Source organism: Habropoda laboriosa, unplaced genomic scaffold, assembly GCF_001263275.1.
Source record: "Habropoda laboriosa isolate 0110345459 unplaced genomic scaffold, ASM126327v1 scaffold57, whole genome shotgun sequence".
Lineage (NCBI taxonomy): Eukaryota > Metazoa > Arthropoda > Insecta > Hymenoptera > Apidae > Habropoda > Habropoda laboriosa.
In genome coordinates, this window is record NW_017100229.1 from 2,566,750 (window position 1) to 2,591,812 (window position 25,063).

At 45.9% G+C, this 25,063-nt stretch overlaps 1 protein-coding gene across 4 annotated transcripts in view; it reads right to left on the bottom strand.

The window, feature by feature from the left end:
* Window positions 1-25,063, bottom strand: part of LOC108571294 (serine/threonine-protein kinase 26) — a 93,640-nt gene that overhangs the window by 31,091 nt on the left and 37,486 nt on the right. For 3 of the 4 annotated variants that reach the window (XM_017933296.1, XM_017933295.1, XM_017933294.1), the window contains exon 1: window positions 6,871-6,996. The exons of the other annotated variant lie outside the window; for it this stretch is intronic. In XM_017933296.1, coding sequence (XP_017788785.1) covers window positions 6,871-6,888 — 18 coding nt within the window. In that variant the 5' untranslated portion in view covers window positions 6,889-6,996. Of the gene's footprint in view, window positions 1-6,870; window positions 6,997-25,063 lie in introns of those variants that run through there. 4 annotated transcript variants of the gene reach the window in all.

Sequence of the window (25,063 nt, forward strand, 5' to 3'; positions counted from 1 at the left end):
CGTTACACGCTTGACTGACTGCGAGCGAGATAACATGGGCGCAGCAATGACGCAGACCTAGACGTAGGACCATCTATACTGTCATTTGTAGAATCCAAACTTACTGACTCTTGTAGAGAATTTACTGTATCGATTGATCGAGTGGCCGATGAAGGGAGAGAGTCGTCGCCTAAAAACTCCCTGCATCTTTGGTCTGAACGGGTCAAGATCGGTATTCCCGATGTCGAGACTCCGCGGAATCATTTCGAGGAAGTTACGAGGAATACGTTTCTCTCGATCTCTACCCTCCGCGCTACTCCCTCCCTCCTCCTTCTGTACCTCCTTCTTTTAGCTGGTCGATTTAAATTCACCGAGCAAAGAGGTTTCGCCTTGATGAATATTCAACGTAATGAGTCGGCGGTGTTCTCGATCTATCAACGTCATCCGCTGCCGATCTGCCCCGTAGATTGTCCGAGTAATGATCCTCGCAGGTCGTCAGAGGACCAAAAAGGAGATTGTATGAAAAAAAGAATCGATGAAATATCGTGCGTTATCTATGCATCAGGTTGACAGGGCTCTAACTTCTTTTTTTTTTTCTCGCGAGAGAAAAGAAACGTCGTTCCCTTGAAAGGGATTCTTCGAATCTATCTCGGAAGGAATACAGTATACAGTTCGAAACATTGTGTAAGAGATCGATAACACGTCGTAATAGCGATGGAATATTTCTAGAATGAAAAATGATCGATCGCATGAGACGCAGAAGAGCAACGAGGACGCTCTTGCACGACCAAGGAATTAACCTAAATTGCCCTGGTTCTGTCTGTAGCGGGAGAAAGAGAGGAAGGAACGAAGAGACGACGGTGGATCGAGGCTCGTCGATCGAGAGGCCCACGAGAGAATAGAAGCGTCACGTCATCCGTGATCACGCAACCGATCGGACACGCTCGAATAATTTTCAGGGTGGCAGCTTCCGGCGGAAGTGTGCGTAGAAGATCGAGTTCGCTGCACCATCGATACTCTGCCACGGCATTAAATCACCGAGCCGAACGGTGATTAACTCCCGGGCTCTCGGGATAATCCTTCCGATCGAACGGGAAGAAAGAGGAAGACGATTTTTCCAGTTTCACAATTGCACAGGGCCAATACTCGCCTCGTTTGTTCCCTCTAACCCTTCTTTCCTCCCCCTACTCTTCTTCTTTCGCTTCTACATAATTAGCCTAATCAATTAAACGTTCCGCGGGTGGAAATGATTAGGTAGCGAGAAGCAGACACTGTAACGCAGGCGCCAGAAAATCGTCTAATTGCCTAGCGTCTGCAAAAGTTACGCAAAGCGACGCATAAATTCTGTGCTACAACTGTTCCAAGCATTCTTCATTTATGCAACGTTGTTCTTAGCGTTGAAGGATAAGGTACGAGGTAGGAAAGTTTCGTCGGTGAACTCTTTAACGAGTACTCGGGCGATACAAGCCGGGCAAAACAGTCTCTCACCGAGGCACAAACCGATAAATTGAAAGTTTAAACGAATGCACGTCGTCTGTGCCGCGGGAATCCTTGTCGAGACTTTAAACTTCTCGTTAAGTTACCCTCTCGGAGAAGGTACAGAGAGAGGACGGAGCGAAAGAGAGAAGAAGGTTCGACAAGCGTCTTCTGGGCGTCTAATTACTTTCGCATTGTTTCCCCCCGGAGTTCGAAGGAGGAACTCTCGTTTTCGGTCGTCATCGCGAAAACCTGGCCTTTTGTCCCTGCTGCCACAAGCAGTGAAAACGTGGGAGTGTGTTATAGTAGGTGATGAACAAAGAAAGGATGCGTAACGAAGGCTAGCAGTGGGGATAATCGTGCTATTTGCTCGAAATTGAGGAAGAAGAACTCGATTCCACCGAGCTGATTTGTCGAAGAAACTTACAATTGCGCTCGTTCGTGATCGTTAGACACTTGTGGAGTAAAAATAATACTCTACTTTCGCGATAAATTAACGAGTCGAAGATACGAGAATCGCTTCGTTGTTCTGGAATGTTACAATTAGTCATCTTTTTGGATATAATTCAGGCCACCGATGGAAAATGCTTATGTGCATAAGGACGTATTGCTTCTCTTTTGGGTCGAATAACATTACTTTTTATCAAGTGATACGACAATGAAATCTTCGAAATCGATTTTCTTGACATTTTCGCGTGTGCGTCCTTTTCCCATCAAACGTCTCGATTGCATTCGAGGAAAAGAACGAATCCTTGAACGAGTTAGTGGAAAAGTGACACGGCCGTCTAACCACATGGCCTAAGTAGCAATTCCTAGTACATTATCGAGCAATCAAGGTGCCTGCACAATGGACACGAGCTCTTTTAAAATGCATAATGCCAGTCGTCGCATGTCGCACGTTCCTAGGTCGTCCGTTACTCGGAATAATTGGGGCTCGACTGGCTGCACGTGCGTTCAACTGATGCACGCGCTTTCCTCAACACCGGCTTGGTATTCGATAGCCGCCTGTTAATTGTTAATCGTGACGCGTAGGCGGATACGAAAGCGTGGCTTTATTAGGGTACGCAACGTGCCGTGGGATCGGCCGTAGCCCTCTGTAAACGCTGCCTTTTTACGTCCGACGATCAAATCAGGAAAGGAATCTCCTCTGTCCGAGAGCCGGGAGGTTCGTAGAAAAAGGAGAAACGAGGTTTTCTTTGTGCAAGTGTAAAAATAATGGACGAGGTTGGTAAGGGACCGAAAAATGCTACGAGAACGACAGTTTCATGGCTAAGTAGATTTATGCGTTTATGATCAGACACACTTTCTACGTTCTTCGGCGTGTACAGCCTCCTCTGTTAATCTTCTCCGAAGCGAACTTTTTCTGTGGAATTTCTGAGAAAGGATGTTCATTGTAGTCTCACAGATGAAAGATCTTTCGTCGGAACAAAAGAATCGATATTATTCTTCGATCATATTGGAAAACGAACAGAAGTTCGTTTCTCGAGTTACACTTTGCTCGACACCCATCAAACCACCGAGGAAAAACACGATCGTCGCGGTACAGCGGAAGGTTTGAAAGAAATCCCGCCTAGCAACGGAGGAAAGTGTCGAAGCGCGCGGTTCAACCTTCCGTGGAAAGAAATTTCAACTGAAAATCGCTCCATTTCTTAAGCGACTGTGGAGGAGACATTAAGCGACACGTTTCGCCGTACAATGGAAAATCGCTCGAGTTAAACGGCCACCGTTAGCGCGCGCTTCTCTTCTCTCTTGGCGAAGAAAGAGGTGCTCCCGCGATTGGACACAGCGCGGAGGAAGAAGAAGAAAGAAACGAAACGGAGGCGGAAAGATTGCGAGGTAGTTGCTTGTGCGGAGGAGTCGTTCGTTCGCGAAAATGTGCCTACCAACTAATCTCCTTAATCGTTCTCTTACACATGCACTCTCGCGAACAGGTGAATTCGTGGTACAGTATCGAGGCAAAGTGGAGAAGACGTTTCAACGCCTAAAATTGATCTTTACCCCTTCCCATTAATGCTCGAAATTCATTTTTTTCATCTCATCAAACACAAACGAAGTGGAACACGTTACCCAAACAGTTGGACGATAGAAAATAGTGAAATTCAAGTATAGGAAGAATAACGACAGGCAAGTCTCTTTAAAGAGTCATACCGCGTCCAAACTTTCTGTCAGTACTGTATACGCGCCTTTCTAAGCGTGGCGAAGGAAACGGAATCGAGTCTCGAGCGAAACTCGGGCATTCTTTCAAACCGTGCCGTATTGTATGCACGCTCGCTACACTACAGCCGAGGATCCACGAGGGAAAATCGTACGAAAAATTCGCGACTTTCGTTGATGGTGTGCACGCGTTTCAATCTTAGCACTCGTCGGATGAGCGTTAATCCCGGCGGAATGCGCGCTCGAATGCCGGAAATTTTTCGTTTCTACCTGGCGGAATGCACCTGCCGGCTGGCGTGCACGCAACGAAGCTCCCATTACGATGTACAATAACTTGTTGCGTAACTTTTGAACGGCAGCTGGCATAACGGTATCGAGCGAGCGTGCCGCCTCGGGAGAGCCGCCACACACCGATTAGAATTAAAGTTTCCTTCGGGGCCTAACTGCCACCTGCTGTTGCACCACGAAACGAGGCCCGACAACAACTCCGTCCGGCGTAACGCGCCTCTAGGAACAATTCTACGTCGAGGAAAGCGCCGCTTTCTCCCTTTACGAAATAAACAGGCGCGTAATGTTACTTCGAAGGAAGGATGTGTCGATGGAAAGATCGAGGGAAGCTTCGATAGAAAATGGACGCGAGCTGTAGTTAACCAGACGGCTATTTCAAACGCAAAGCAGAAGTGATAATCGAAAAGTGGGTAGGAGAATTGAAAGGAACAAGTTCGGGAGCACTCTCGAAATTACACCGAGCGAAAAATGTTTGCACGATCATCGACTGGTGCGACCATCGCCTCGTTAAGCTCGCGCGTGGAACGAGCAGTGCCAATAAAGCGTTTTTATGCATCGATTAAAACCTGCTTCTCGGAAGAAAATTAGCAGGCTCGAACACACGAGTTTTCTACGTTTCAACTACATTTCCTGTGCCACGAGAGACTCTAACGGCACGAAGGGAGAGAGAAAGAAAGAAAGAAAAAAAAAAAGGAAACGCAAACGCGACGCTGCACACGGATATAACATGTATCAGGCGATAAAAGGAATATCGGTCAGTGACTTTCGCTCGAGCGACTATAATAACCAGTGCACGAATGGGATCGTTTACTAATCCATCTGTATCCACAGTCTAATTGCTATTTGAGTCAATTCTTCTCTATAAAACTGCATCGATCTTTCTTCCACCAGTCACTTTTCATTTACATTCCACGCTATCTACAGTTTTCGAATTTCTTCCGCAAAACGGAAAGCAATTTTTCACGTCGCGAAAGCTGCAGGAAAAATTGTCCAACGTTAGACGGAAGAATAGAGCGTTCTAGGGTGAAGATACAAGGAACGCTAGTGAAATGCCCAATTTATATAACGCGACTCGACCAGGTCGATCCCTTTTCTCTTTCCGCGCGGCGCTAGTGAAAGTGAGCGAGCCGCGTCGAGCGGATAACCGGCGACGGAGACGCGATAAAGCGATCGCCTCGTACTAAACTCGTTTCTCCTACACGGCGCTTTTTCCGTCTCGCCACAGGTGACAATTTTCTTCGAAAAAGAGAGAGAATAACGTTGTATCCTTCGAAAACGGCCGGCAATTGTTCCTCGGATGGAAAGTACGAAGGATCAAAGAGACGGCAGGTTTCTCGGTTGAAAGTCGCGAAAAACGTGAGAAGATGTTGATACGAAGACCTGTGCGTATAGTTCCGTGCGGCTCCTGTGAATTTTTCACCGGGGAAAAAAGAGAGAGAGAAAAAAGGAGAAGCAACGCGAGGGTCGTCCGTGGAAATGAGTGAAAGTGGTCGTTACTTAACTCTTTCGTCCGTCTGGCGAATGAAAAGCGCTCCTTCGACGCTGGTAATTAACCAGGAAAATATTCAAGGATCGCTGCTGCACCATACAGGCCTCTTTCTCCCTAGGGACAGGGTGCTTTAATCTCAGCCTAGCTCTGCTGCTGGCTGTCTCGCTTAGCAATGCAAAAACAGCCTTGTCCCGGTGCACGAAGAATAAAGAATAGAAGAGTAGGAGAGATGGTAGGGGGGCAAACTACATGGCAGTCATTGACTTTCGTTTAAAGTCCCGAAGAAAAATGCTGGCGGAACAGCCGCGGAAAAAGCAATAAAGTGGACGCTTTAGAGCGCGCGCGCGGTGCACTCTGTGGACGTAAAATTGCGCGCGTGAAATACGACATTCTCTCTTTCACGAGGCTTTTATCATGCGTTCGTGCGACTCTGCCGTTTTACAATTAAGAGTTTACACCGTGAACGTACACCTTCGATCACCTGTACACCCCACCTCTCGGATTAATTGTCAGGTGTACCGTACGCGAAACGGTGAATTGAAACGTTGCATTACCTTGACACGTTCGCACACCTGACCAGAAGAATTTATCTTCTGACGGAAGTTCGAAGATGAGGCGAGTGCGACTATAAGCGATAGATAAAAATATGTTCGAGGAACGAAAATACTGGCAATTTTCCAGCGTGCACACCGTTCCAACCATCTTTTCGCGTCTCTTTCTCTTTCTCTCGCCTAGATGCGGCAGCCAGGCCTTACAGGCCATTTTATGCTCTAAATATCCCGGCCACTATAGGAGAATTAACCTACCGTGCCCGAAAGCACCACTACCTTACTTATCCTGACTACCACGTCCTGTCCGAGACGTCGTCGGATCGTTTAACCGACTCTCCCGTTGAAACAATTACCAGGAATTCGTTTCCCCACGAGAAGAACAACTACATCCTAAGATAAGATCGTTAGAGATCCTTCCATGGAAACGTCGTACGCGAGATTCAACGGAGCAGAGATTCGATGAAATAGAGGAGAAATGGTAGGACGCCACTTAACATCCTCAGGATCGTGTCTCGAGGGCAACAGAAAACGGGCTACACTCCGCTGACATTTAAATGTCACACGCTCAGAAGAGAGTGCAGTATACCGTCTACGAAATTCCCCCCGGCGTGTCTCTTTAGGATACTACCGCTGTCACGAGCAGCGAAATCTTCGAAAGAAAGAACGACGCGGCAGAGAGCGGTCGTGTCGCGAGTATTTTCGATGCAGAAACGCGTCCACGTCGATAAATCGTCCTCGATTCCGCGACGGTCTTATCGTCGACGAGTTAGGCGAGATAATCGAGCTTGTTTTATGACCCTGATAACATATGTTTCGCAAGGATAGCAACGTTCATCAGCCGGATATTGCTTCTCTTAAATCTGTCTTTCACACAGCTCGTTCTGCTTTCCACAATATCGCCGAGAAATCATTTCGGATGCTGCGTTTCGATACCTGGAAACGTCGGTGCATTGATCAACACAACAACGCAGCCGCAGACACAATTTACTCTTTGCTCTTGATACTCGATGCACTTTCAACAGACTGAATTGCTCATAGAATCATCGTGGATCCACTCGAGAGATACACTATCAACCAGACACTGTCGATTAATTTCGTTACATCACAAAGCACTGTGCACAGTATTCGTGGATTTTTCTACACGTAGCTCACATTTTCACGGTAAGAAAATTCGCCATGTTCGTGGTAACTTTCGTGGAACATGGGCGAAGCTAGGTTATATCGAGGTGGCGAGAAAGGAAAGGAACGCGGTTTTCGCAGCCAGAACGGCTGGCTGGCTGACCGGTTGCTTGTCAGTTATTGTCCGCGGCTGCTTTCGAACTGACACGCGGTGCAGCAGCGCGAAGAAAGGCGCGGGAGAGCCAAGCTGCGAGCGGCTTGCCGTGGGACATCAAACATTAGTAGTAGGGGAAGCCTGGGGAACGGTTTTACCGAACGGAACGGACACCCGATAGATTGGATAAACGCGTTGCTCCAGCAAACACCGGAGAACGGGGATCTCGACCTCTCGCTCGACTTTCTTCCAGAAAAAGCAGCGATCAAAATTTCGAAAAGAAAATATCTCACGTATTACGACACAAGACTTGCGATTCTTTTTATCCCGTACAATCGTGTTAAATAGATAACGCGTTCTGGTTCGACTTAGAAATGTCTGGAATTGCAACGAGAGGAAAAATACAGCGGAGATAATGGAGGATATATGTAGTTTTTTTCAGACGGTAACGATAAAGTTCGAGATTTGCCTGAACGATCAGGAAGAGATTACAGGGCGATATAACGAGTCCAAGAACCTCCGATACTTATTAAAGTGGCTCGTGTCTTGTATACGAGTTGGAACGCGAGTAAACTGGAGTTCCTACGAGTTCGTACTCTCGAGATGACGCAAAAAGTGACCGGTTCGTTCTGATAGGACGGCGAGCGTCGCGGGTGAATATTCATAAGCGCGGCAACCTTGATCGAAACGATAATGGCACACGCGATACGCAGAGGCTGAGGCCCCTCCTTCGGGGCCTTGAAAAGGTTGTGATCGGTGGTCGAGAGCTTACGGATCGGCTGCCACCGCGATGACAATCATTACGAAATTACATGCCAACCGGCGTACGAAAGCATGCTTTACCGAGCGTGAACGTAATCGATCGCGGATTCGATCCCGTGGCAACGCTCGTAATCATTGTTCCAGGCTTAAAATTGGAACGAGTTCGAGCTCGAATTACCTTCAAACTCACTTTCTCCACTTCTAAAATGAATTTGCCAATTGAGAAATGGATAGATCGTTCCAACTCTAGACAGAACATTCTCACAATTTCAATCCCAATTTCTACTTCGAATCGAAAGAAACGTTCTGTTTAGGAAATGAACCTTGTCATCTATCGGCAGCGGTATCTCCTGCAATTGTCGATACTTTTTAACGAAAACCTACCTTCCGATGGGAAAACTTTCGTTTCATTTCCGCTCGCAGTTTCTTTCCCTTTAATTTCCGAATCTCTAGGCAGATGTAATTGAAACTGCCGGACCGAGGAACCGACCGCGGTATCGACGTGACTCGACCAATGCCCCGTTGGGCTGTCCAATTAATTCACTCGGTGAAAAACAGAGAGACCGATCTAAGGCCGCAAGAACGTCGAGCGGCTCGGTTAGCCCGGAAAAGCGGCGCTTAATTACGGCTCAAAGCAAGCCGTGGTTAACTGGATCGCGAAAACTCGAGCGACGCAATTTTACGCAACGATGCGCGCCGCGTTATTTTCCTCCACGTACTAAAATATTTCTCCCTCGAGTCTAGTTTTTCCTATCGTCGCGCGGCAGGAAAAACCTTGCGATTCCCCGTTACGTGTCTCGTCTACGAAAAATCGACGCCGGTTCAGTGTCTGCTTACACGCGAATTCAAAGCTGCGCTGAGAAAAAGCACAGAAAGAAAGAACTAGGAAGACCTGTATAACCGTGAAAGAACAGCGTGGAAAATACGATTCGTCGAGGATTTTCGCGAGACCTTAACGCGGAGTACACGGATTTTCACTATCGCGCGATGAACGGTACCGTTAACACCGATTCTCCTATGTGTTATTACGTCTGCTTAAAATGCACGAGACTGTTCGAAGATAGCGCGAGGTAATTTCACCAGCTGCGGCCACCGCCACTTTCTTTCCGCGATCATCGCACGTAATAATTACGCGGCGATGACGTCGGGTAAATAGCCTCGGTTGCGATTCTAATTAGGAGAAACAATCGGGACAGCGGTGAGCTGGTAACGAAATCTTTCGACTAACGACAACCAATGAGCAGTTGGATTTCGTAATTGTACACACAAGAGGAATATAGCAATTTCAAGTCTATGTCAACGTCTACACACACACACACACACACACGGTGTGGTAATAGTTTTCGAAAAGTTGCTTCGAGTTTTCGACGTGAACCAACGAAGAACATACTAACGAATGGTTTAACAACTGTAACGGTACCGGTTATCTCTCATCAGCGAATAATTGCGCTGGATTTAACGCGATTGCGCTCCGTCGCGCATCTGCCCGGTTGCGCTTAGGAAAAGTTTAATCCCGCTTTGGAAAAGCTTGGATTTATGGCTCGCGGCTGTTTCGAGTAAATCGGCTGCTATTAGCTATCAGGATAGATTGCGTGTATAGGCAATAAATATTTACATTAACTATCGTTTTATTTCACTGTAAAATCTGATCGATTTATATTTCCCCTATTCCGTCGTGAAAATAATTCTTGTTTTACTAACGAATGGAAATTCCCGCGGTAAATAGTCATCTTTTTTACTTCCGGGTATAACGACACGTTTCGGTTATTTTAATTTCTTTTTAATAGCGTCAATTTACGAATATGACGAAATGCATAATAACGACGAGGAAAAAAAAGGAAGAAGGAAGATTGAATTCAGTTTCCGCGTATGGATCAAACGGAAGCAAACGCTATAACAGGAAGTCGCATTATTCGATGCGCTATTGTTCGAAGATCACGCTTGAGCAACGTTCAGGGCCGAGAGCCGCTGGTGAACACGTTTTATTTCGATACTCTTCCGCGCCGCTCCGTCAAACATCACGATACCGCAAACACACCGATCTGAATTATCGAGCACCGACGTCCAATCCTTCCCAGTCAGATCGCGCGGAAGAAATTGAAACTCCATTTACTTTCATGACTTCGATCGTTATTGAATCCAACGTTCCAACGAAAACACCTTGACTTCTGCTGTTACTTCAAACCGCTGTAAAACGAACAGTGTAACGATCTCACTGCTATTGCCTTAAGATGGTACCTTTGTGAAACGTTAGTCAAACAGTTGTAAAACGAACAGTGTAACGATCTCACTGCTATTGCCTTAAGATGGTACCTTTGTGAAACGTTTCTCCCTTAATTAATAATCGTAACTGTCTACGAACACTGTAAACTTTCCGAGAAAATCAAAGAGGAAGAAGAAGGGAGGTTTAAAGAGAATCCATTTTCTGAAACAAGTTTTCATCCACGATAGAGAACGATACTCTTTGGTTGTTGAAAGAACTTCACAGGGATTACCATTCTAGTCGTACGATGGTACGGCTTCCACAAGCCGTGCAAGAGATCACTGAAATATTCCAGCCTGAAATTCTCTCGTCGATCGATCCCCATAAATATCGTCGAGATCGACGAGAGAGTGGAAATATTCTTTCTTTTCTCTCTCTCTCTCTTTTCTTTTTTTCCGTCGAAACTCGTTCTGCCCGTGAAGGATGTAGCAATCGATGGCTCGTAATCGAAACTATCCAAGTTATCGTTCTGTAAGTTGGAGCGGAGCGGCGCCGTGGAATCGATAACGCGGCCAAAGGGAGCAAGAGAGGGAATAACAAACAAGCTTGCCCCGCCGTGAATTGGATTGTACGCGAACATCGACTCTTATTTTACGTGGTTGCGCTCACGCGAAGCTACCCCGCGGGAACGTGATCCATAAAGAAATCATGCTGCTCCGTCCTGGAACAACTCTAGACGGAAACCGCGACATTTGAATCTTGCGCTGAAAACCCTTTGACGCTATCTGAAAAGTTGTTTCTTCATTGAAAAATTGATCATCGATACCTCTGGTAACAACAATTGAACAAAATCCTCGAGAACACCTTCTAAATTTCAATCAAAGCACAGGCTTGTCGTGCTAACATCGTCGAGAAACACTCGAACCGTATTTCTTATTCTTCCTCGGCCGAAAATTCAGGCAAGGGGTGCTCGAACCTCGGACGAGCGAAATTTTCGTGGCCTAAAACGCTCCATCAATTTCACGTGTCTCGCGAAGAAGGATTGATCGTCAGGTAGGAAATTGATCTGCCGTCAGCTGTGCAGCCCTATTAATAATTCCTTCGGAGGGGAGGAGGGGGGGAAAAAATAAATCCTTCCATTGTCTACGAGCACTATGGGATAGCGGGGCTGAATACGCGCGAGCATTTGACGAGCGGATTCACAATGAGCTCGGTTTCGGGCGAGCGCATCGAGAGAGTGATATTTCTCGGAGGATTTATCGAGATGGAAAGCAGCGGTGGTGGTGGTAGGGCTATTAAATTTTAATGGGTATCGCGGGAATGAATTTTAATGGTGGCGCGTAAGAGCGATTCAAAATCCGGCTGGAAACCGCGTGTGGATGTAATTTTTGCGAGTCGAATAAATCCCAGGCCGCAGGCTTTAGCAGCCGTCGGCTGAATAAGACACGAGGGGATCGTGGATCCGCGAGAAACGACTTTCCATCGTGGCGGTACTCCTTCACGGCTAAATGGTTCATTAGTCTTCAAGTTTGACTTACGACGTAGCTGTGAAACAACGTGTAAGAGAACGGAGCTGTGTTTCTTCGTATTCGCCAGGATGTGTTGGAACGATCGAGGAACGGGGAACTGTTGTTGGCGATTGCTGCAATCACGGTGCTTCTCGGAACGATGCATAAAACTCCGGGTAATTTATCGATAATAATTATTGGAACGACGCTAAAAAAAAAAATACATTCCACGAATTTGTAATAAAGGGGGAGGATTTTCCTAAGAACAGATTTTTCCACGATAAATCTCGGACTTCCGACTCGATCAGATTAACCTAACGCGATCGATCGTTGATCTGGAACAGGCAGGAGTGCTGGCGCCGAATTAAACGGGAATGTCACGAGGTAATAAGACAATGGAACGGTAACGATCATACGTGTGTCCGTTTTGCAATGCAAGAGAACTAAAATATCGTTGCACAACTGGTGGCTGCACAATGGCGCGAGGTATAGGCCGAGTGAAAGGCGACGAGATATCGCGAGGGGCATGAAACTAACACGAGAGTAATCGAATATACACGTCGTCGCATTTACAGTTACACGTACACCCATAAATCTCTACGCATACATCCTACTGGCTAATTCGATTCGGTTTCATTTCTGCGGTCTCTGAGGCTGACTGCTTCTCAGTTCCGATATCCCCCTTTTTTTCCCCTCTCCACCGTATTTCAAGACAAGCTACGTAGCCGTTCAGATTCAATTATTACACCAAGAATCGTGAATATCGAACCGAGTAACAATATTACCCATTATAAATGCAATTCATTTGCTATCCAATTTCATGCTACTTTAAACACCTATACAGGTATAGTTGGGGCCACGATGTAGCGAGGTCGTAAATTAAACTCTCAAGAATCGGCACCGATTGATATTGCGGCACTCAAGGCCGTGTGTTGCAGTCTGTTTGAGGGTTCCAACAATAAACGAATGGTAGCATATGATTTGGTACTTCAAGTAGAAAATGGTATTTCATTTACAAATGGAAAATATGTTAATATTAAAGCTACACAATCCTTTTGCATTTTCTATCTGTATATAACACGAGCAGGTAAATGAAGATGTTAAAGACCTCAATAAGACCTTTACTTGTAACCGTACTTCCAAAAGCGGCTTTTCCCAGAAGAAAAAAACCCTAAATTGTCCTAGCTGAACTCAATTTTCAGTAAATATATTAGAATCAGTTTGACTTTCGCTGGATACAAGAATTCTTTGTACGGTCCTGACCATGGCTATACGTATGTTAGATTTATAAGTCAGTTGGATATAACAAAAATTAATCTAAAGCCTTACTAGAAAGTAAATATTTCTTTTGTATACGTTCGAAGAAATCCGTTTAGCTTCGCCACCTCTGTTTAGTAAAAATTTAAATGTTTATGATACGTGACAAAAGGCGCTTCTCGGTCGCAAGCGGGGTCGTAGGCAATATATATTAGGGCGTTGCGTAGGAGCATTCTCAGTCTGTATAAAGTGCTCTTGCCATCGAGTAGAAAAGTGAACCTTCCTTGTGTCGAACAAAAGTTTATAGTTTCAAGTGCAGAGTAGTTTATTTCGGACTCTTCGGCGTCCGTCTATTACCCGACTACCGTCGAATGGCAAAGATATCGGTGGGCCGAACCGACGGGTACTAGCCAAGAGGCGCAGGCCAAGCCATAAACCGTCCGAAAAAGCCTACATATTAATTATCTAATAATCCAATAACGTATGTATACATACATGTATATACAGTTTGTTCGTACGATGAAATTTCGGTGAAACGTTACACCGTTCGTTTCTCTGGATTTATTGCTCAACCGATAGCCAACGCCTTTTACAAAAGACTGAATTTGAAGGCACCGCTGTATACGTAGTTTGCAAAACGTTTCGCCGCGACTGCGTGAGCACCAAGGAGATAGAGAAGAAAAGAATTCTTTCACGGACGGTAGAGCAGAACGAGGCGACGCGAAGCGTCGTGCCAGAACAAGGGTGACATAATCGCCGGCACGATCGATATACCCGCCTTATCGAGTGTCAGAAATACGTTCATGGGGTCGGCCACGTTACGGATTTGCCCCAATTGTGTCTCCGTCGATCACCATTCCTCTTCCTTCCCTCCCCTTGCCGATCAAATTTTCGACTCGCCCGATGGATAAAGACTTGGATCGCCGGTGTCGATAAACCTCGTCGATTGACCACGTCCTAAATTATACTTCGCATCGTCGCGCTCGATATGCCCACACGTTTCACTCTCGTACACAGTATAGTTTCCTAACCATCGATACAGCACGATAAAACATCCTTCCAGAAATTGCTGAACTCTCTTTGCAAAGTGAGAGCGCAAAGGATTAAGAGTTAACAGAGATTTTTCTCCGTTCTTTCGCCTAAAAGCTCGACGAAAAGTCGATCAAGCGTGTCGAAAGCGGTCAGTATTAAAGAGCACAGAGCTAGTTTCCCTTTCGAATGCCGGTTTGACATTTGACGTGGTCTAGACAGTGCGTGCAAACAACGAAGGCCAGTCTAGGAGCACTGAAATCGAACGTCGATATCTCGTTCACCCGGCAAAGATAAATGAAATTTCCTCGGAAAGTTCGAGACTCTCCTGAGCAAGCCAGGGGCAAGTTTCTCCGTCGTCGTCGTCGTAGTCGCAAAATCGGAGATACATTCGTCTTATGTGGGAAGACGCTTGTAACAACAAGTGTATGCGCGACGATACTTTTAAAAGGAGCTCTACTGGGATACGGGGAAAACTGTGGCGTTTCTAAGTCTTATGACAAGTTAGATGTTTTTCTTTTGGCTCGTTGATGTAGACGTTTGATAGATGTTTAGTTAAAATTCGGTTATTCTTTTTTTGACGATGTGCCTCGTGCACTCGTTTTACTGTGATTGTCGGTTTTCAGGTGTGTAGATGTATTAGGTTGGTTCTGATTGGTGGTTGTGTTATGGAGGTGGAAAACGTGGTGTGTTCGGCTATTGGTCGACGAAAACTGTGACCTTTTGGGAGACCGAATTTGTTGTAAACTTACTATAATCCGCCGAACCGAGACTTCGTTGCGTCCTCATCAGGCCGCAACACCGCGCTATTTTTCATTTATTCGAGTGCCCTTCTTCTTTCTTCCTTTATTTTTCTTTTTATCAACGGCCAGAAAAATTCGCCTAGCCCAACTGCATCCAACTTTCCACATGGATACCGTAACGCGTGACTCGGTTTATTCCGGTAGTAACCTGACGTTACGTTCGCGTTTCGACCCGCGCAAACGATAACGCGAATTTACTCGAAACGACGTAGACAAGCATCGGTGTAACCGTTTCCACGAACATTCGGCGGGGCTAACAGCTTCTGTAAATACTATACACCGGTAATCGAACTTCCACACCTAGTAGTTTACTATAATTTACACGTTAAATGTAACTTGCCGACTATCAACGTCGATACGCTATTTACTTTGAATAGCAAACGTCGACCACTTCACTGTGTTCCAATCACGAAAATTTCGGACCGTCCAATGCAGCTCAACCGAGCTTCCATAATGCTGTTTACGATCTAGCGTTTGTTTTAACAAACCACCGAGTCAGCGTTGAATCGCGAAGAATATCCAGAGAAAAAATTAAACGAGTTTACGATCCGTCTCGTTTTCGTTTAAACAAATATCCCCTGTACCGCGCGTAGTAGACGTGTTTGATAATTAGCCAACTTCACCGGTAGTTACACTTACCACGGCTGACGTTGATGCATCCCACGTGCATTTCCCCAGAGGCTAGTAACAGGAAGCCCTTCCCAATATGAGAGAGAGTCAGATCGTCTAATGGTAACGATGTAACGACCTTACCGTCGCGGTATCTTCCGGTTACGAGCTTCCTGATGCCAGGCCACGGACATGCCTGATCGTAAAACCCCAACTTGTGCCGCGAAAAGCACCAGGACCCCTCTGTGTGCTTTTATGATCGACCGTCTCGACTATCCCTAGCTGAAACTCGTCGCGTTTAAGGGCAATCGCTACGAAACGATAAATAATGCTTCGGTGTCCCGAAAGGGACATCGATAGTCGCATAATTGCACTTCCTCTCGACCATATCTTTACGCCGTCGCGAGAAGAAAATGTCAAACAGTTCGGAAAAGTTAGGAAAAATAAAATTTGTCGAAACTGTTCGTAATTATCCTCGACGTGATCGCGCTGCTCGAGGGTCTGTTTTATCTGTTCAAAGTTCATAGGTAAATTGAATTTTTCAGCGAGAGGCGTAGGAGAGGAAGGATTTAATAATCGTCAGACACTGTTTTTAAAACCGTCACGACAACTACCCACCGTAGAAAATTCCTATGCACCGTGTAATTCGCCTTTGCGTATCGGTGCTGTGATATTAAGAGCGGCCGTGCATCAAAGGCCAACGAAATAATAGACATTCTGTCGTCTACTTTCTCAAGCGAGCCGCACAGACGAAACACGGTGAATTTCGACGACAGTTGCTCGCTGCTTTTCTCACACGAGCTCTGTTCCACCTGCATTCCACGCTCCACTACTTATCCCTTTCGTTTCCTTTTTTCTCCCCCTTGTTTTATTACCAAGTGGAAAGCCGCCTGTTTCGCGGCGAAATTTTTAATTATTTCTCTCGACGAAATAGTCTTTGACTGGAAGGCTCGAGAAGGGGCCTGAATCCGCCATATTTCACTGAGAACGTGCTCGTTGCACGCCACTTCTGCCGAAGCACCCATCAGACTTTTTGGCATAAAACAGGGTGCTTAACGTCGAGGCAGTTTTATTTTCCTCAACGTCGTCACGAGGTAACGATTCACGACCACACCTCTATTCCACGCTGCCTAACTTTAAGAAACCTCCACTTCCACCTTTCAGTTCTATGTTTATCCTTTCTTTTTTCAAACATCTTTTCACCCAGTTACTCCCAATCGTTGGAGAAAAATCGAATATTCTCGGAGCCCTTTTCCTTCGATGTTGCCTACGGTTCCACTCGGAGGCTCGTAATGCTGAAATTGGCAAGCTTCCTAGGTACTCACACCACACGCCCTGAAACCGGGGAACCAATCGGTATTCCATCCTCGCTGCACGTGTCATCAAGTATTTACTAACGATTGCGTCCCTCCACATATATTATTTATGAGCCGGTCAAACGGTACAGGGGAATCGAACAGCGCTCTGTTTGGGATGATAAACTTCCCAAGGTAGATTTCATCTGGATGGTCGAGGGTATAAATCTCGTTTGAGAGAGCTCCCGAGCCTCCCTAAATCGCAATTTGACTCGCTTAAGATCGAGGTGCCACCTGGCTCGTAAATTTCAAAGAGGTTTCTACGGTTTGCACGGTATGAAGATCGTCCCTGATCAATTACTCCGAGAGAGATAGCAGTGAAAATCTACGATTTCTCTAAAATTTCGTCGGTTTCCGCAACATGGAAACTCGGTCGAATTTCACGACAGTCCAGAGTCGATTCCCTCGTCGGTAAATCGATCAATCGAGTCGGGACAAAGAACCCTAAAACGCTGATGCGTTTAATTAACGCAGAACCACTCGAGGTGGTCGCATTAGCCGAAAATCCACCCTCGACGGTTGCTTGACGGGAGGGTTACACGATTCTATTCGTGTTCCGGTTGACAGCGTTGCCTTGTTCACGTTGGGGTTATGCTTGGACAATCAGTGAACAGGGTGCAGGTCCCGTAATCAGCGCGATTACACTGGCCCGCTCGTTTAATTCCGAGCAAGTGTCGTTAATGCTGGACAAATTGGACAGAATCGAAAACGATCACGACGACGATTCGACAGAAACACGTTGGTCAACTATATGACGAATCGATCGTCATTTCCGTACAACCAGAAAACCGATTATCGATGCAGAAGGGAATATTTGATCAGAGATTTCACGCTCCTCCGTTGTTTACCAAATTCTTCCAATTCCCTCTCCCGTTCGTATTCGATTTGATTATCAACCTGGGTAGGAAATGAAGGATTTCGCAAACAGAAAAGGGAATCGAGAGAGAGAGAGTTCACTTGTTCCTGTTCGAAACGTTTAAAAAAGGACCGGTTTTATTTTTTCAAGTGCCATTCGAAAAGCTACGAATATACGGTTTGGAAATTCGTTTCGATCGGGTGCACCATCGTGTTCCCTTTTTATTTTATTTTTCCTCCTATCTAGATCTCTGCCATTTAATCGACCAGTATGCACATAATTTTCACCCATAATCGATCCCCGCGGACGGTCTGGTTGCTCTCGAGACAAAGGGCGAGCAATTTTTGCCCGGTTGGTGGCTGGGTCCAGCGACACGGGCCAGGCTAAACGAAGGGTTTTTGTTAAAAGCCAGCCGTGCTTGGATCGATGAACGTTAAGCCCAGTTCACACCAGCCGGGGCCATGTCCTTTAAAATCATTCATTTCCAAATGGTGCAATTGCAGTTTCTGATAATAACGGTGGAAGATTGGGTAAAACACCGGGGCATTAAGCTTCGCACAATCAATCTACCGTGCAATTAGGATTCTCTTTCCAGGAAACGTTCCAACGTACCCGGTGTCCCGAATAAAACTCGAGTGTATCGGTTGACCGACTTCGTAAACGGTGGAAGGAAGAATTTAATTACACCGTATAAGGTGGCGCTTGAGCGAGAGAGAGAGAGAGAGAGAGAGAGAGAGAGAAGCGACGAAATGAGAAAGGAAAGAGGGTACGGTGTAACGGGATAAGTGCCAGTGTCAGGCGTTGTGTAATCGGCCGCATGAGAAAGGTCGGTGGAACCGACCGATCGTTGCTCCGTAAACGGTGGACGTGCCGTGGAAATTCCGATGTTCCTCGCAAACACGCCAGATTTCAACGCTGCTCGCCCGACGATCGGCCCATTCGCTCGTGAAACATGTAGTTTTTCTCGGTTGGCTTTTAGCCGGCCAAATGGCGACCAGGATAAAAGCGATATTGTCGCGGCTCTGGCCTACTCTATTCTCCGTCGAGTTAATTTTTTTTTCTCTCCTCTTTACGTAATCCTGTTTGACGCTCGTGTATATCCCGTGGTTTTCGTGGATAACGGAGGTTAACGTTGGAATTTCAGCCGGTGCCGACAGGAATTTTTAATAATTGCAAAATTAAACGTTCAATCTGCAATTCAAAATTTAGCCGAAAAATTTATAGCCCCCCCCACGGGGTTTGCTGTTCCGCCGCGCGGAAGGACTCGCGGCAGCGCGTTAAAAATTTCATCAAGTTTATTCGGTATTCAAGCGGTAAGAGTGTTTTCCACCGGAAGAACACCTGGCGAGAACGGAGGAGAGATCCTGAGAATCGGATTGCTTGCTTCCGAGGCGACTTGTGTGTCGACTTAGGGTGAAGAATGTGAAAGGGTCGTCCGCTCGATACCTAGAGGGGTGTGTCTTTTAACAAAAAGGAACGTTAATCCACTTCTCCTCGATCTATTTAACTGCCTTTTGTTCCTCACCACGTAGCGACACTTTCACCCTTCGTCGGTCACGTTTAATGTTCACCCTTCCCTTTCGCAGCTTCTTCGCCGCTCTCGATAGCCAAACGCAATAAACAATCTACCTCTCACAGCCGTCGAAATAACGCGTTCAAAGAGCAACGAACAGATGCAATCCCTTAATCCCTTTCGTTCGCAAATTAATCTTTACAGCAGCTCCTCTGACGTGTGCCTGATAAATTATCGTTTAATTCGACGGTTCGATGAATTTTATTGGCAACGTACGACGGCGAGAATTCGAACGTAGCGTGAAAACCCCGACCCGAATTGTACATCACGTCCAGGCAGGTTTACCGCGAGGGATTTCGATCTCGATTGAAGGATTCGGGGCCGCGAATGATATAGGCACGCGTCGCGCGCTGCATGATAAATGGCTTAATCTACTAGACGATTTATAGCATTTCCAGGGAGTCCTTTAACACGTTCGTTCTAACGACCGATCAAGGGCTTGAATCCCCGCGCTTCATTAATGGCCACGTTTGCTCCGTTAACGAACACGTTCACTTCGTTAACGTGTAAAGATAATCGCGTGTGCCCACCGCACCGTATTTCCTCCTGATTATCACGGAAACGAGAATTTTCCAATAACGATTCAAACCTATGCAATTTTTCTCTCAACGCGTAAAACGAACAAACTGAAAAGGGTAAGTTTGCACTACGTTGGGGTAACAACTGCGCAACTTTCATCCACGTTCCGCCCTCTTTAATTAAAGGCTGTAACATAAACAATAAATCGGTAGGGCGATCGATGAAAAAGGTATCCAGGACGAAACCCTTTGCAATGCAAAGCCGGAGGAGACACGACGAGAGACTGGAGACGATGGACAGTTTAATCTAGTTGTTAATTTATAGCGTTTCGGGGCGAGTCCTTTAACACGTTCGTTATCAAGACCGAATAACACAAAGGACTTAATCTCGCTGGTTCATTTGCATGCAAACCTCTTGAAGCACCGACGACCAGGACCGAGGAGAGACAGAGGTCCCCGATAGATGCAATTAACTTATTCCTAGTCCTCCACCCTTTTCGTCCTGGAAAAATAAACCGACCAGCCCGCCAGCCAGCAAACAGGATGCAAATCGCGCCACAGGGAAATTACTCGAGAGGGATGACAGAACGAACACCAAAAAGAAAGAAGGAAGGAACGGCGGAGAAGAGGGGGAGAGAAATATCGAAGGATCAAGGAGAGACGAGAAACAATCGGGCAAGTTTTTGGAATAAAAAAAGAGCGAACCCCGGCCGAATATCGATAATCTGCCTATAGTCGATTCGCGAGAGAAATTGAAGTGAAATTGGATCGAGAATGAAGTAGCAACACGCGATAACCGTTCCCTGATATCGTTCCCGCAATATTCCTTTGGCGTACGAGCGTTTTAAAGAGGGAAAATTAAATAAATGCATCCTCTGTGTGTTATCTGGAAACCACGGAGGGGGGGAGAGAATAATTACCAATAAATCAATGATTGTGGTTCAACGGAACCGTAAAGTCGTCAGAGGCCGTTGTAAATAAACTGTAAACGTTGGCAATTGCTCGTTTCGACGATCGTAAAAATTGTCGACGCAGCGTGTCAAACAAGTAGCACGATGGATGCACGATTATTTCAGTCGAGTAACGCTTCGCCACGTTTTTTTCTTTAATGAAGCAATAACGTTAATGTTACGAGGCTCGCCATATTTATTCATCGTTGCTCGACCAATGTTGACCCATTTCAACTTCAAACACGAGAGCGGAGTGCTCGCGATTGTCATACGTCCATCTGACCTAAATACACGAGCGAAAATTGAAATTGGAACAACGCTAGGCTGGTTCTGAAATGAAATCGAACGATGGAGTTCGTGAAAAGATAACGAACACTCTGATTAACACTGTTCCGGTCACTTTTCACGATTTACTGGGGGGGATCATTCATCTTCCTGCATTTTTAACGAAAATTCAACAAATTTCAAGGTTTATTATTTCTTTAATACTCGGAACTTTGCATCTAAGATGGTCTGCTGCGAAATTGTCGAGACGAAACGTCGGGAGAACGAATCGAGAAGCGAAATGAAAGTGAATTACAGTGGAATTAAGGTTGGATGAAAGGTAAATGGAGAAAGGGACGCGTAGTGCGTCACAACGAGCACCCTAAGAGGTAGAATAAATTCGGAGGAGACGGTGGTAGGTAGCATCCGCGTGGCAAGACGCCCGTCCGCGTCAGCGAAATCGTCGCGTTTTCATGGGATTTCTGCACCGAGGAAGATAACCTCCCTTTGCACCGCAAACGCGATTCTCCGTCGAGAGGAAAAATTTTTCTTTTCCCCATCGCCGTCTTTAGCCCGAAAAGGAGCAGCCGACTTTTTCTCTGTCGGCTGATAAGAATCCCGTCTGAACCGTGCCAAAAATCCCGCTTCTCCTCCACGCAAAAGTTCTATCCTCTCTCTGTGTGTGTGTCTCATTTCTCGTTTCCTATTCCAAGGGAACGTTTCTATGCAAAAATTGGTAGGTAGAAGGAAGCTAAATCGTGTGTAAAACATGACGAATGCAGAAACGTGTGGTTCTTCCGTCGCTTGGAAAAATCATATTCGTTCGTAATCGATCGGACACATGGCTGCAAACATATTACGAACCCGGTGAAAAATTCACGTTACACCGTGGACGGTGAATAATGGTTTTTAACACGCGTGTTTTCAAGTATTACCGGTTTCAAAACGCGTTACCATCCACTTAATTGCAACTGTTCGGCAAGATTACTGTCACCTCGATTAATCGAACAGGTTTCGTTTCGGGCAACGGAGCAACAGGTGTATACGCACGGGATTTATATATTAAACTACTTCAAACAAAACTTGTTTCCCCCGTTCCAATCGCCTAATGATCATGCAAAATTGCACAACGCTATTCGGTTGCAACGTGAAACCGAGGAAACGAAGTGACACGAGAATACAAAATACGCAAACGTTAACGCGTCTCTTCCTGGAAATTATGCAATTATTTATACGTTACATCGTGTTTAGCATGTCGGAGGGAACACGTTGATTCTTGGAATATGTGTGCAAGATATTCGAGACTTACCGCCCTCGTGTTGAACGATTGATTCAGATTGGTCACGTTATTGTTGATGTGGTTGTTGTTCAGGTTATTAGTTGTGCGGGTGGAGTTGTTGTTGTTCGAGTGGTTCCCATTGTTGTGCTTGTTGTGCTTGTGCAACACCATGGCGACGAACATTTTGGCCTTCCTTCCCGACCGGTTGGTCGTCAAACGATTAATCGTCCTTTCCGCGATCCGCAATTTCATTCGTTGTCACGGTGCATAATTCGAGTAGACTAAAATTCCAGAACACCGTGACCGTGTCAAACTCGTCCTGAGAGATGTGAAATGGAAAAAAAAAACGAACCCAAAGAGAAAAAAAATGGATGGATGTAAAATATTGGTAAAAATCGTTCCTCCAGCTTCTCCCATCTCCCTGAGATAGAAAGTACACAGCATCGGGTGTCGGAGTGAAATACACACTGTGCGTAGAAAATAATTTCACCGCGTCGATTTTAATCGTTCTCGTGTAACAACAACAGCAACAACGACTGCTCGATGAAAAATTAAATCTCCAGAAAAACGATATTCCTCGGGTGGTGCTGTCTGTCCGCGGCGATAAATCGCGACTCACGCACGCCCAGCTCGTTAATCTCGCGCACGACAAATCCAAGCTTCGTCCAATTAACGCCCTAACTTATAGCTGGCACGAACAGAAGCGATTATCTCGTGAGATTCAACTTGGATCGGACGCAGCCACCTACTATCCTATCGAATGTATAATCAGCCATGGTTGCGGCCGCGATATCGTTGCATTCTGCGCGGGGTAGACATATCTTGCGTTCATCATACCTTCTCTCCAGTCGTGTCCTGGCAACCGGCAATTCACGCTGATGCTCCTTTTTTTTATTACTATTTCCTCCCGTGAAAACGAACGACGTTACTCGTATTGCACGTGCGAGAGAGTCGAGCACGTGAAGAACGCGACGGCTCGTATCGATTTGTTATAAATAGTCGTGTGTGTGTGTGTGTGTGTGTGTTCAGCCGACTGCGGTCCGTTTCTCTCATAGCCTATCCCTTTTCAACGAGAGAATATTTTCCCTCGCGATACACCGCTTGGATAAAACTGTCCGATGGATTATTTAATCCTTTGTCCCGCAACGTTGAGCGACACCAGTGACGTGGCAAAAGGAAAAAAAATGGAGAAGAAAGAGTTGTACTCGCGGTGAAACTTTCGTTTTAAATCTAGCTATAGCTTTCGATTGATCACGGCTGAACATTCGGATAGCAAACAAGGTGAAAAATAGAGGTATCACGGTCGTTTAAACGAGCAATTTAACGTTGAAGAAGAACAAAATCGCGCAGAGAGGAAAGATCGAAAGAAGAGAAGACGAAAAATAACTCGTTTGACGTACGACGTGCCGTCCTAGCGTCAAAAGATGCGACAGGAAGCTATCGCTAAGCGTTCGACTCGATTACTACCTTAGCAAACACCTGGCTTCAGGGATCATTTATTATCCGCGCTCCAGGTTTACCGATCCTCCCATATTTCATGCAGAGTACCACGATAACGGTTCAATTTTCCTTTTATCGTTCGTACACCGGCTCTATTCGCCTTCGCCGGTGGCCCAATCTCTCTCTCTCTCTCTTTCACACTTCTAAAGGCAACGGTATTACGTAAGACGCGTAAACGACGATCGTCTTAACAGGCAACGCAACGTCGAAATACGATAATTGGTGGGAGAGAGGTACATCACGGTAGCTAGGATTGGATACGACCCAATTTGATTACAAGGCAATGTTCTGGCCGCAATTATTACCCCGGGGCTAACCACGTTAGGTCGCTAGACGGCCCTCTGTTGGCAACCTGCTGCTCCTCTCCTGTCCATCGGCCGGCAATCGCTTCCTCCGACTTGCAATAACTATTCCAATTAACAGTAAACGCTATGGTATGTCTGAGGGCGTGCATTCCCCCGAGGAGGACACGTTGCAAACGCTATTCCGCGTAAATTGTGTGTGCTCGCCTCAAGTTCATCGACGTGGAGAATACGAACGAGATTGCGAACAGACAAAGATTCGCTTGCATTCGAAACGATCGAGGAATTGCGTCTACCTAGAGACTAGTCAAAAAAAGAGAATTTTTCGTTTGGAAAATTTGAAAGTTGCAAGATGAAAGGTGGGAGATTTGATTGGAATTAAAATTTTGAAAGACGAGACGATGAAAGTCTACAAAAGGGTCTCGAAGTACTTCTTTAGAATTCAAGTCTGCCAGATGAGAAAGGAAACTCTAACGAATTGCAAAGTTCTCCGACTCAACTTTACCAGAGGAATTCCCCTTAAACAGCGGTCGATCCACGAGCTAGAGATTCTACGAGGTAACTTCATTAACTGGTCTGCGAAATCGTGGCGCAAGTATCCGGTCAGCTTCCTTTCGGAGGAAGGAAGAAGGATAAAAAGGATCGTGCATCCTGCGTGCATCGCGATTCAGTCGATAGTAAGTTATCCAATTACCAATAAATCCAGGGGAACCGGAAGACATCGAGCGGAAGAAAGTCGAACCAAGTGTGCTCCCATGCGTCACGCGAAAATAGTGGTTCCTGGTTACGTACGATCCTGAGACAATCGTTTATCATCGTTTTTTCGTCGAATTCTACAGAGAACTTTTGCTGCTCTCTTATACCAGCAAAAAGATATCAATCGTTATTGTGTGTGAAACGGGGCAGTGTTTAGTGGTGAGTTATGGTTGAAAAATTGTGCTTTTCTTTCGCCGAAGAACCGTTTGTTCGAACACAAAAGAGAACCCGCGTGCAATTGGAGAATTAGGTGTGTACCTTGTTGCACAATTGCAAGAACTTTTCACGATAAGGAAGATCTCGTGCCAAGACAATTCCAAGAGAGGAGC